We start from the raw sequence: 12069 nt of genomic DNA on the forward strand, positions 1-12069 counted from the left end.
TCCAAATGATGGATTGTCATGAAATTTTGCACAAATCATTATGGTCCCCAGAGAATTATTCGTAATTACTTTGGTGATCTCCTGACTTTTCTTCTAGTGCAACCATGAGGTTGACACTTTTGGTTTTGTGTGAAGCATCTCAACAACAATTAGATAGATTGTCATAAAATTTTGTACAGGCACCCAGCGTCCCCACATGAACAATCCTGATGACTTTGTTAAACTCCTGACTTTACATCTAGAGCCACCAGTAGCTAAACATTTTTGTGCCTCCACAACGGCAGCAGCTGTGATCAAACGCATTATATTTTCAAGTTGTCCGTTTGTCCGTCCTGTCTCAGGAAGGCCTTGAGGGAATTTCTTCAAATTTGGCACAAACAATCACTTGGATTCAAAGATGAACTGAATAGATTTTGGTGGGAAAAGGTCAACGTTGAAAAACATGTTTTTGGCAATAACTCAAAAAAAAATTCATACACTAATAATTATAAAGTACACTTAATACCTTTTATTAAGTTCCATCAAAGTCTTCACTACATATATTATATGAGAGGAGTTCAGCTTCACAGGGCTGCTTGTGTGGTTGCACAGTCTGTTGGTCCACAGGGCGGGTGCATAATTCACCGGGGATGGCATGTTTGTTGCTTTGCTTATGGCTGTTTGTAATTTTTGGTGCTCTGGGACAGAGGCTCATTCCCTTTCCCCCCGGTTGAGATAAAGACTCAGTTATGATCTAAAAATGTAAAACCTACAGATTCTAAAGATGACTACAGTTGTATGTACTGTATTTGTTATTATCAGCCTTTGCTTACAGAGTCTCTCTCTCTCTCTCTCTGTCTGGTTCGCATGCTAAAAGGAAACTATGTGGATATGACACACTCAAGTGGCACGGCCATTTTCACACTTCACAGAGCATCACATGTTGTATCGCAAGAGAGGGAGCCTGTTGTGGCAGAACAGGAGTCGAGATGAAAGAGAGAGAAATGGAAGCTGGGAGGAGGAGGAGGAGGAGGAGAGGAATATTGGGATTTTGTTTCATCAGAACGTATTTTACTCCCACCACAAACGCACACGCACACACACACACACACAATGACACTGACACTAACGCTCAAACTTTCACTCATTACCAGCTCTGTCTTCCCTCTCCTTCCCCCCCTGTTTGAAGCAGCAATCTCTCTTCCTCCCACACTCTCTCTGTCTCCTGAGGTTTTTCCTTCCTGACTTTGTTCCTTCTTCCTCTTCCTTCCCGTCTTTCCGCCTTCTGTGTGTTTTTCTTACCCATCTTTTTATCTCGTCGCCGGCTGCTGGATGCTGTTTTATTCTCTTTCCCTCCACGCTCTGCTGCTTTTCCTGGTTTAGCACAGCTGTTACAACCCGTCTCACTCACTCACTTTGCTCTGCTTTTCATACATTCATGCTAACACATACACACAAATACACACACAAATACACACACACATGCACACACACACACACACACACACACACACTGACAAACACACACAGTTCTTCCAACTTAACACTGGCTTTGGGTTCTCTTATATGGAAATATAATATATATAATATATAATATATTATTTCAAAGTCTCTTCCTCTTTCTGCACTTTGCCAACACACACACACACACACACACACACACACACACACACAGAGTCTTGAGTCATATACCAGTTTCTTCACATTAGCTAATCTCACACATCACCATTCACACATCTCCAGTCAGCACACACACACACTTTTACCCACAAGCTCTCCCCAGCACACACATTGGTATACACCCTCTCTCCTCTTGCTCTCTTTTCTTCCCTCCCAGTTATACACATTCTCTCTCTCCCTCAGCTCTCTCTCTCTCTCTCTCAGTCCTCAGCTGCACCTCAGCAGAGTAACATGTTGCCTCATCGCAGACACAGCGCTGAGCGGTGAGCAGAGGCTGCCTGCTTTCTGTCGGACTGACCAAACAACAAGAGCAAATAAAGAGAAGCAAGAGGAAGAGAAGTGAAGTCTTATCTCTTCTCTTTGGTGTCCAGCCACCGTCTCCTGGAGGAGGAGGAGGAAGATCTGTTTTCATACAGTCCTTCCTCAGTTTGTCACCTCAAGCTGGAGGAGTGGCAGAGGATGCAAGGGAAACTGGAGGAGCTGAAAAGTTGGCTCTCTTTCCAGCCGTCCATCCATCAGCTGACTAAACTTTTTTAAAAAAAAAAAAGAAGAGGGGGAGGTCGACTTTCCAACGTGGGTGAGGAGGAAGGGGAGTGAAAGTGTCCCTCACCCTGTTCACTTCTGTTTACACTTGTTTTGGTCAGTAAGAAAGCAGAACCATCCTTCCAGAGGCAGCTACCCATGTGGCAGGAGGCTCTGTGGACCCACGGACGTTACCTGCTGGAGAAGAACGATGGAGGCGAGGTTGCCGAGGGGCCCGAGAGCCTTGGGGACGGGTGCCCAGGGTTCCAGGGTGAGGTGTGTGTTGAGGGCGAGAAGCCCCAGGACTGGCTGTATGAATCCTACTACAGAATGAGCCAACAGCATCCGCTGATCGTGTTCCTGCTGCTGATCGTCATGGGAACCTGCCTCGCACTGCTGGCGGTGTTCTTTGCTTCAGGACTGGTGAGTGAGAGTGTGTGTGTGTGCACGCGTGTGTGTGTGTGTGTGTGCAGAGGTAAAGTGTTAAGAGGTGTGGGTACGTTAATCCATCCAGAAAGAGGTTAGAGTAGTTTTATCTCAAATATAAATGCCACCCACATGAGTCCCAATGAGTGGGAAATGTTATTATTGTTGTAAATTTCACTATGGTAACAAACGGCTTAATCTGTGACTTATTCACATTTTGTCCCATTTACATGTTTTTTTCTCTTGTCATCAGAAAGTTACAGGAATAAATAGAGGAAGAACTTGGTAGTTAAAGGAATGTAAGGAAATATGCGGATTTGCTTTTTTTGAAAAGAGAATATTGATACCACTCTCACATCTCTGAATTAAATATGTAGTAGTCTAAAAATGACATTACTGTTTTACCGCGGGCATTGTGTACTGGGCTATTTCTTGGCCAGAAGCAAATGAAACAAGATATCACGTGGTAAATAATGAACTTTAGAGGTGCTAGGAGGCAGATTTACCTCTAGACAGAGCCAAGCTAGCTGTTCCCACTGTTTCCAGTCTTTGTGCTAACCTAAGCTAACCAGCTCTGGACTCCAGCAGTCACATTCAGACATGTGAGCAGCATCATTCTTCTTCTCTTGCTTTCAGCAAAAAAAACAAGCAAGCTGAATTCCCCCCAAAAGTAGAGCTATTCCTCTAAAATGAGCGTTTGGTCAGCAGCACAAGAAAGCACGAGAGTTCTACCTGTAGGAATGGCACATGAAAACATCACAATATTGTGCTTGTTGTTTCTGCAGTACTGTGATGCATTCTGAGAACTGTAAGTCACCTACAGAAATCTATTTATTTAATCTACGTCTTTCACCCAAAACCATGCTAATTTGCCTCGTTTCACTGGTGTTTCTGTCTGATACAAGTGATTGCCAGAACTGCAGTCATGGAGCAAGACCAGAGTTAAATCTCTTTTTATAATGAACCAAATTGGTCCAAAAACTAAAATGCATTTTTAAAAAGTTCAGAATCTGTCCGAATAAGGGCCACAGTGTGTTTTTAATGCTGAGGAATGCTGTTTGTTAAGTACAGTGCCATAAAAGGTCCTGCTACAAGCTACATGTACCATTTTTAAGTATCAGATTGTAGCCTTCTTGTTAGGATCACACAAGAGTGTCTGAATAAAAGAAGATTTTACTTTTAGCACGAGACTGAATGAGACGGGGAGGCTGATGTGCGTGTGTGTGATTATATGTGACAGCACAAGAGGCCGTGAAGCGGTACTTTAAATTTCAACGTCGGGTTTGCAAAGTGGATCAAGAGCGGGATGAGAGTTTAGTTCGTGGCTGTGTGGGTGTTGGTGCTTTTGTCAAGAGAAAAGTGTTGTTTTGGCCACAAACACTCAACCACAAACACAAGCTATTGTTTTCTCAAGTGCAGCTTTTCTGTTTTTATGAAATAGAAGTACAAAAGGAAGCCCACTCATTGCTGAGGTTGTTGTTGTTTCAAAATGATTGTTTTGCTGCTATACGTATGTTGAGGGCAAGCTGTGGACTCTTCTCTGTATGTGTGTGTGTGTGTGTGTGTGTGTGTGTGTGCGTGCACGTCATGTGCTCCCAAAGTAGCGCCTGCATGCTGTCACTGAAGTGCTGTAACATTCAGTTCAACTCCATAACGTGGTCATTCCCAGGAGAACCTCCACCTAAATCATTCCCTTTACTTCTATTTAAGGCAAATCAATAGATCTTATTATCCGGGCCGATCGATGTAATTCTCTGTGTTCTACTCTTCTGGAGCCGCATACTTGCATGTTCACAGGTTAAATTACAATCTCCCCTTATAATTTTTCATTACTCACAGTATCCATCAATTTTTTTCCCAATGTCTCTATTAAATAACAGGCAGACTTGTCTATAGTTATGTAGAGGTTGTTCAGTGAGGCATGTGTATTTATTACTGCTAGACGTAGAAGAATGGCAGGAATAAATAGAGGGTGTGTTTGGGGCTGGGGGTTGGGCGGCAGAGGGAGGGGAGGATGTTGTTGTAACTGTTCTGGCTTTATCAGTGAGCCGACAGAAACCCAACAAAAGCAGCAGTAATGCTCCCAAAATGACTGCACACTTTAATCTTTCCCCACAGATCAGGGCCGGAGTGGGAGAATGTGGTGTTTGTAAGACAAAGACTCCTCCACCCATACCGTACCGAGTGTGTGTGTATGTACATGTGTATGCTTGTCATGCGTATTCCTGTTTGTGTGTTGTTTGGGTGTGTTTATCCGAGGAAGTCTCTCATTTCCTTTATAAGCTTATCTGCAAATTTTTTTTTAAGATAATTTGTCTTGTCCTTTCTTGTTGCCTTGAAGTTGTATTGATTGGAATGTGTGTAGGTATGCGCGCGCATGTGTGTGTGTGTGTGCTTTTGCATGCCCAGACGTGTGTGAGACCATACAGACCCAGCATTTACAAGGCAGTATGTTACCCAAATGATATCTAAAACACCATTTGACAGTTTAATAGAGATCAATATTGCTTCTGGTAATGGAACATTGGAAATCTATAAATTGGACGTAAAATTTTCGTGATATATGTCATTGATTAGATCAGCATTGTTTGTTAGTAACCCCAGTTCATGTTCCCTACAGTTTGTGATCATTTGCATCAATGCAGTTTTAGTCTTTGCAGTTTCAGAATTTGTTGCTATTACATTAATAGCATCTGCAAATATTGATTGATTTCCATCTCATCAAGAGTTTGATAGATGTGTAGCCGTGAGACCAGGGTGTTTTTGTGATGATGGATCACCAATCTGTTACTTGGGGGCAGGAAGGTAAATGAATGAGGTGAAATAGAGCTGCAACACCACAAAGCACCATGCTGAACAGGCAGATCCAGGACTTCATACAAAAAAGTTGAATTTACTCATAAAAAAAAGAGACACATTCTGTTTTCTAATTAAATTCAGATTGTAAAAATAGTATTAAAGTTTATTACTTCCAAAAATCTTCCATCATTTTCTTTTCAGGGACCACAGCTGTTTTGTACCTGCTGTATAAAAAAAGCCTTGATCTACTTATGTGATATCACAATATCTTACACTTTTGAATGATACCTCCCTCAGTTACATCTCATTCCAGTGTGGAAAATATCACATTCAAGGACCACTCCTTCAGTTTAGTATTACACTTCCAGAAGTTTGAGGAACCTACAAGAGACACATTAAACAAATCTTTGGAGGAACACAGTCGCCAAGACGGAGCATGAGCCCGTATGATTGAGTTCAAGGAGATGGGTGCACACCCAGAAGTCCCTCTGAAGGCAAGCGCTAGTGATTTGAATTCGATTTAGGCAGCCATGGGTCCCATTGTGCTTTGCATCCCATTTTGTGTTTCTATCAGAAACGTTTTCCAGGTGATCCCCAGGGCAGGCCCATTCAGTAATTCCTCCTTTGGCAAACAATTATGTCAGTGGTCGGCAACTGGCGGCCCGCGGGCCAAAACTTACAATGATGAACTGACAGTCTCACATTAAGCTGTAGCTAATGTCGAAACAGAGAATCTCTTCTCACCTGAAGATGCTTATTATACTTTTATCCACGTTGAGAGTGAATGACAGACACAACCGTGTCACATCAGGAGCAGCAAACAGCGCCTGGTTCTACAATAGATCTCTGCCATAGCAGTAACAGTTACCCACAGAATCACTTCCTCTTTAGCGATTTTGTCTATAAATTAAAGCCAAAGAATTATTATTTTTTCTATAGTTCAAACAAGCTTTTAGCTTTTATTATGAAAAGGTCAGACCGGAAGTTCCAAAGGTTCTGTCGCTTGCTTCAAAGACCTCTGAAATAGCGGACATATGATGTGATATGAAAAAGTAACACCAGTTCAAAGAATCAGTCAAACATATATATGTGACTGTGGCCCCACAGTAAAGTAAATTCAAGTTACATTTTTATCAATCAGTTTCTTAAAATTAGCCTTTGATTATGTTCCTGCCCGCCATGTAATGGGATAGGAAATAATTGGCCCAAAGCCAAATTTACTTGCCGACCCCTGACCTTCGTCTTTCAAATCATCACACCCAGTTTGGTATAAATATGACTGTCAATCTGTAGAACGTTCAACCAGAACGGCAGAAGACGTTATACAAGGGTAAAACTAACATGACAACCAAACACCCTCTAGAACGACATATAGACGTGTTGGATGACCTGTGCTTTCCAAAAATGTTACAAATCCCTGTTGATAAATTAATTAGTTTTATGATGTGACAGTGCTGTGGTTCAGGTTTGTTTGCCAGGTTTAGGCACACACACACACAACTTGTTTTGATTTAGGGAAAAGACGATGGTTTGAGTTAAAGTAAGCAAGTTGTTCAAGTTAGCGAAATGTTGTTGTTTGTCTTAAATTGACTGTCTCGATGAGGTAAGGGGACCTTCATCTTCGTGGTTATCATAATGTTTTGGAATCAGAGAAATAAACAACACGGTAAGGGAATGATCATGCTCACGCTTCAAAATAATGAAGTGACCGTTGGCTGGAAACAAACTGTGGTTGTCTGTGTTAAAGTCTTATTTAGATTTCCTTGAAATTCTCACTATTCATAGTTCCCCCACTTCCTCATTTACAGCTTCATAAAGGCCCATATTGCCATGGCTTGTCCTTCACATGTATGTTATTTATTGTTTGGCCGGTGGGAGTCTTGGTTTATACAAATGCGTTCCAAACTGGTCGGATTCTCTCAGGGGTGCTGTCCCACCACTGTGCCCTCTGGCATCTTTTTGTGATTGTTTAACGACTGTTTCTTCACCCTGTACTGAGAAAGTCGTCCCCTGAGGTGCTGTGATGAATGGATGTATGATGACACGGCTGAAGGCATACACATAATACACATAATTTCTAAAGCAAGTTTCGTGTGTCACATTTTATGTGTAAACACAGTTTTTAGTCACAGCTGATGTAAAACTATCTGAAGGATATTCAGCAGCTTTACAAGTAGTATAAGGTTTTCACTTCATGACAATAGGCTCTCTATAAAAGTGAATAGGACTTTAGATAAGCTGCCTCTTATGCTTCTAACTAGTTTTAATATTTAAATTTTAATATAATCATCTTTCTGTTCCCATATATGGCTGCTCTATAACCTTTGACATGTTTTAGCAAAGTCTGTTAATGTTCCTCCACACTGCAAATGGAGCACTCGAGAAGAGGTTTGTTGATTATTGATGATTTTCATAACCAGACTGAGGTCAGATTGAAGAAAATCCGCCACCGGTGCTGCTTTATCAGGCTGGATAAATATTCAACAGGCACCAAAACATGGAAAGTGCATACACACCGTCCTGATTTCAACACATGCTCCTCCTGTGCGACCTCTCGCCTTCCCTCCTCACTGTCTGACATAATGTATTTGATGTGTATGTGTCATTTCGCTGCTGAGTAATTATGTTACTGCATCTCTCTCTGTCTCTTTCTGGCTGCTGTTTCTCCATGTTCCCCCTTTTCCTCCCAGTATAATAGCTGGATAAGCCAGACTGGGTTAAAAAAGGAAATAATTGTTCTGGGTGACAATGCAGTACATTATGGCAGGCAGGCATGACTCCCTCCCTCTATACCATGTCGAGGGAAATGGCCTTTAATGTTTTCAAAGGGGTTTTAACTGGATTAGATGGCCAACAATGAGAAATGTGCAGAGTGTGGACGCTTCCTTTTCTCTTAGTGAGAGAGCATGTATGTGTGCGAGCGTACAGTTTGTGCAAAATGCGTTTTGACACCAAAGGACGGGTCTCTGTCACTGAGGCACCTCTCTGGTTTGCAGTCTTGCTTACATCCTCATTGGGATTCAACCTGTGCTTCAGGCTTACTGTATAGTTGGCGTGGCGTCAGCAACCAGGTCCCATGGGATCCCTTCGCCAGACCCTGACTCATACTACCTCTGCTACATCATGCTGCTACATTAATACACAGCAAAATGCTCTCCTCCTGCGTCTGCTTCAGCCAAATAAACTGTCAAATCAGCCCCAAATTCAAGGGTGAGCCTGTGGCATCTTTTCATCGTGTTACATAAAAGCTGCTCCAGTGAATTGCATGTTAAGAGAGTCAAACACATTTCTATGCCCACATTGATGTTCATTTTACTGTAAAATTGGTGACATCTAATCATTACAGCAGCTTGCTAATTTAACATTTACAGCTGCTGGACCTGTCAGTGCAATCATGACTTTGGAGTTACTTAAAATGGTTTACGTGGGTGTCGGGTAGGATCAAGTCTGTGAGAGTGTGCTGTGTGTGTGGAAGCTGTGCGTTCACAGTCTCTTTGAGCAAATGATGGTGATTTTGCTCGCTGTTCCATAATTTAACACAAGCTGAAGAGGGAAAAAGGACTAAGAGAGTACTTTATTCATTCCCTGGCTGCATTTGTGTGTGAATGTTTGTGTGTGATGAGATTTTTTTTTTGCACAGTGAAGTATTTACCAGTCAAAATCAGAAGAGGTACTTCTGCCCAGGAGTGCATAATTAGAAGTATGTTCAGGACACATGCACACACAGAGGTTATGCACAGATCAAAAAGATGAAAGTGCCAGGGATGAAGACATGAAGGGGAACTGAAAGGTGTTGCAGTCTCTTCCTGTTAGCACTAATAATTTATCACAAAGATACAGATGAATGTAAGTTACATGAATCTCACCAGATAACTGAGCAAAATTTGGTTCGTTTTTTTTCAGTCTCTCTATATTGAACATTTACTTGACCGAAGAACCATCCATCCTTCCATGAAAGTGTGTTGAGGATAATGCAGTGCAGTGATAGGGAGAATGATGGAAATAATGTTTCAGCTGTCATTTTGTTGTATATAAAATTCGTTTCTTGGAAAAAATAAAAAAATCGGACAGCTGTGTGATTTAGAAAGGTTCAAGGAACAAGAATCAATATCCTCACAAGGCACAGAAGAAAAAATGAACTGCCTTGTAAGAAAAACTACAGCAGCATTTGTCTTTTTTTTAAGCCAAACTGAGCTGTTTGGACGGACAGTGTTGTGCAGTGTGTAAACATGATATTAGAGTTAGAGTTAGGAAGAGGCTCTATCCTGGAGAGGATGAGAGGGTGGGTGAGGGAGGTCTGGTCGAAGTCAAAGAGACAGAGAGAGTGTATATGAGTGTGAGTGTGTGTATGTGTGTGTGTGTGTGTGTTGACAGCCTCTAAATGCTGACTTTGACTGTGTGAACACAGAAGTGATGGTGTAGCACATTCTGTGGGCTCAGACTGTCTGTCTGCTGGTCTACGGGCCGTCTGTTCATCTCCTGAGCACATAATGTCCTCATTAGGATAGAAAGTTAGGGAAAGTATGCACACATTTTGTTTATTAGTTTTAAGGTTAAAGTTTGGGTTAACTGAAGCATATTTAAAGCATATTCAGGACTCATTAAAGGAGCTGTTCGAAAGTTTTGCTATTACTACATAGCCAGTGTTAGCATTAACAGCTGTTTACTTACCAGTCCAGAGGACCACTGGAGACAGAGTGGTGGAAAATAACGCCGGTGTTAACTCTTGTCTCTATCTCATGCTAACCAGCTAGCCCCAGCCGGTCTCGTCACTTTCTGATAGTGACTGCAGCCTCCAATCTGCGCTGAAGCTGTAGCGCTGCTCAGACGGCGTATTATAATCTCTTGTCTTGTAAATGCAACAATGGCCGAAGCTCTTGTCAAGTGACAATTGCCACCAACTGCCACTGGCAAGAAACCAGGTTCAGCGGCAGAGAAAACCAGCTCCTTTAATGTGATTGGTCCCCCATGCTAACAATTTAACATACTCTGTGCTAGCATTATTCAGAGTAGCCACATGATGTTTTAGGGTTGCACATTGTTTCCAACAGTGGTTACAAATGTGCTCACTGGAGGGTCCTCACTAGTATATTAATACAAACTGTATATGTGTGTGGACGGCTGAATATCCATACGCATCTAATGAAAATGTACCGACTCCACCAAACCTGTAACTGTATAAATCTAATCTCTCTCTCTCTCACTCTCTCTCTCCAGAAAACCGAGGACCACTTGACATTCCTGATCACGGTGCCGGCCGCTCTCTTCTTCTTCCTGTCCATCTTCATCCTCGTCTGCATTGAGTCAGTCTTCAAGCGGATGCTTCGCCTCTTCTCTCTCCTTATATGGGCCTGTCTGGTCACCATGGGTTACCTGTTCATGTTCTCAGGAGGAATACTCAGTCCATGGGATCAGGTAGATGGATGTGTGTTTGATTTATGTGTGTGTGGCGGAAAGAACATCTGTGAGCTTCTGCAGTTCTGGTCATACATGTGCAGGTGAGCCCCCCCCCTTCACAAGCTGTCCATTCTTAGGTGACTGGTTTCCTTATTTCAGACAGTGGTAGATAAAAGCAAGCTCCTTATTTCTAGTATTGTTGACTTATCTGACAACTGTTGCTTGCTGATTCAGTCAACTGTAGCCACCTAGCCAGTTCAGCTAATGTCAGTCTCCAGCTGACTTTTAAATGTTTCCAGTTGACCTGGTTTGAAACAAGAGCCCATGCTTTTGTACATGGTACCGTGACATCATAAAAGGATATTATAAAAGACTGAGGCTAATGCTACATGTCCCATGTGGAAAGTGAACATTGCTCTTGTATTGCAATGTAGATCTTGTGAGCCCTAGTGTTATGAATAGGACAAGGAAGTATGCTGTTACTTTGCTGCAACAAAAGCATGTTTTACTGCTTAACTTTAATACTTGGACAAGCAAGACACATGATGGATTCATGCTTTATTGTTTGTTTTTCAAATAGCATTTTTCACTTTTCATGAAGAAAAGGTTTTGGATGAGGACTGACCACTGTGTTTGGTGAATGTATAACAAGTGGGGCTGAGGTTTCTGGAGTGTAAACTTCCTCAAATCCTATGGCACAGGACAGAGACTAGAGCTGTAACCAAATATGAATGCATTATTCAGATATGAACAGATGATGTGCTATTAACAGTTATGAACAGCTTTTTTTTTCTTTCCTCATGCTCCCCCCTAGTTACAGGCAGAAACTCACTGAACTTTAATGTTGTACATTAATTTCCTCAGTGCCTCTCCAAACAGTAATAGAGTGTACATTGCAGGATCTACACTAGGTTACCTGCTGAAGTGCTCCCAGGGCTGAGGATGAAAACAGTAGCAAGGGAAAAACAGAATAAATAAACAGTATCTTATGTAGTTTTTTTTAAGTTAATCTTTAGCTTAATTTTATCCTTTCTAAAAGTCAGTGAGAAAAGTAATTATCTGGCCGCTTGAAATAGAGTTTGAAGACTTGCATACTCTAAATTAAAAAGGTTCATTTACTCCCAGTGAAAAAATCTTTTGGAACAGCTCACCAAAAGCAAATCATTTATGTTAAATCGGAAGTTTTAACTAATTAACGAACTTATGACCCACACAATATGCTAGCTCTGCGTAATGATTTAGGAGAGGATAAATGGGCTGTCCTGC

At 41.8% G+C, this 12069-nt stretch overlaps 1 protein-coding gene across 3 annotated transcripts in view; it reads left to right on the forward strand.

Moving 5' to 3' along the window:
* The first annotated feature begins 1679 nt into the window (after positions 1 to 1679).
* The window catches only part of adcy2b (adenylate cyclase 2b (brain)), a 47540-nt gene continuing 37150 nt past the window's right edge, over positions 1680 to 12069 (forward strand). For 2 of the 3 annotated variants that reach the window (XM_071499991.1, XM_071499992.1), the window contains exons 1-2: positions 1680 to 2604; positions 10624 to 10821. In XM_071499991.1, the coding sequence (XP_071356092.1) occupies positions 2341 to 2604; positions 10624 to 10821 (462 nt within the window). In that variant the 5' untranslated portion in view covers positions 1680 to 2340. Of the gene's footprint in view, positions 2605 to 10623; positions 10822 to 12069 lie in introns of those variants that run through there. The other variant, XM_071499993.1, reaches the window with a different exon arrangement.

The sequence above is a fragment of the Trachinotus anak genome, unplaced genomic scaffold (genome assembly GCF_046630095.1).
Source record: "Trachinotus anak isolate AG129_WGS33_773 ecotype Australia unplaced genomic scaffold, CSIRO_AGI_Tana_v1 ptg000016l, whole genome shotgun sequence".
NCBI classification, from domain to species: domain Eukaryota; kingdom Metazoa; phylum Chordata; class Actinopteri; order Carangiformes; family Carangidae; genus Trachinotus; species Trachinotus anak.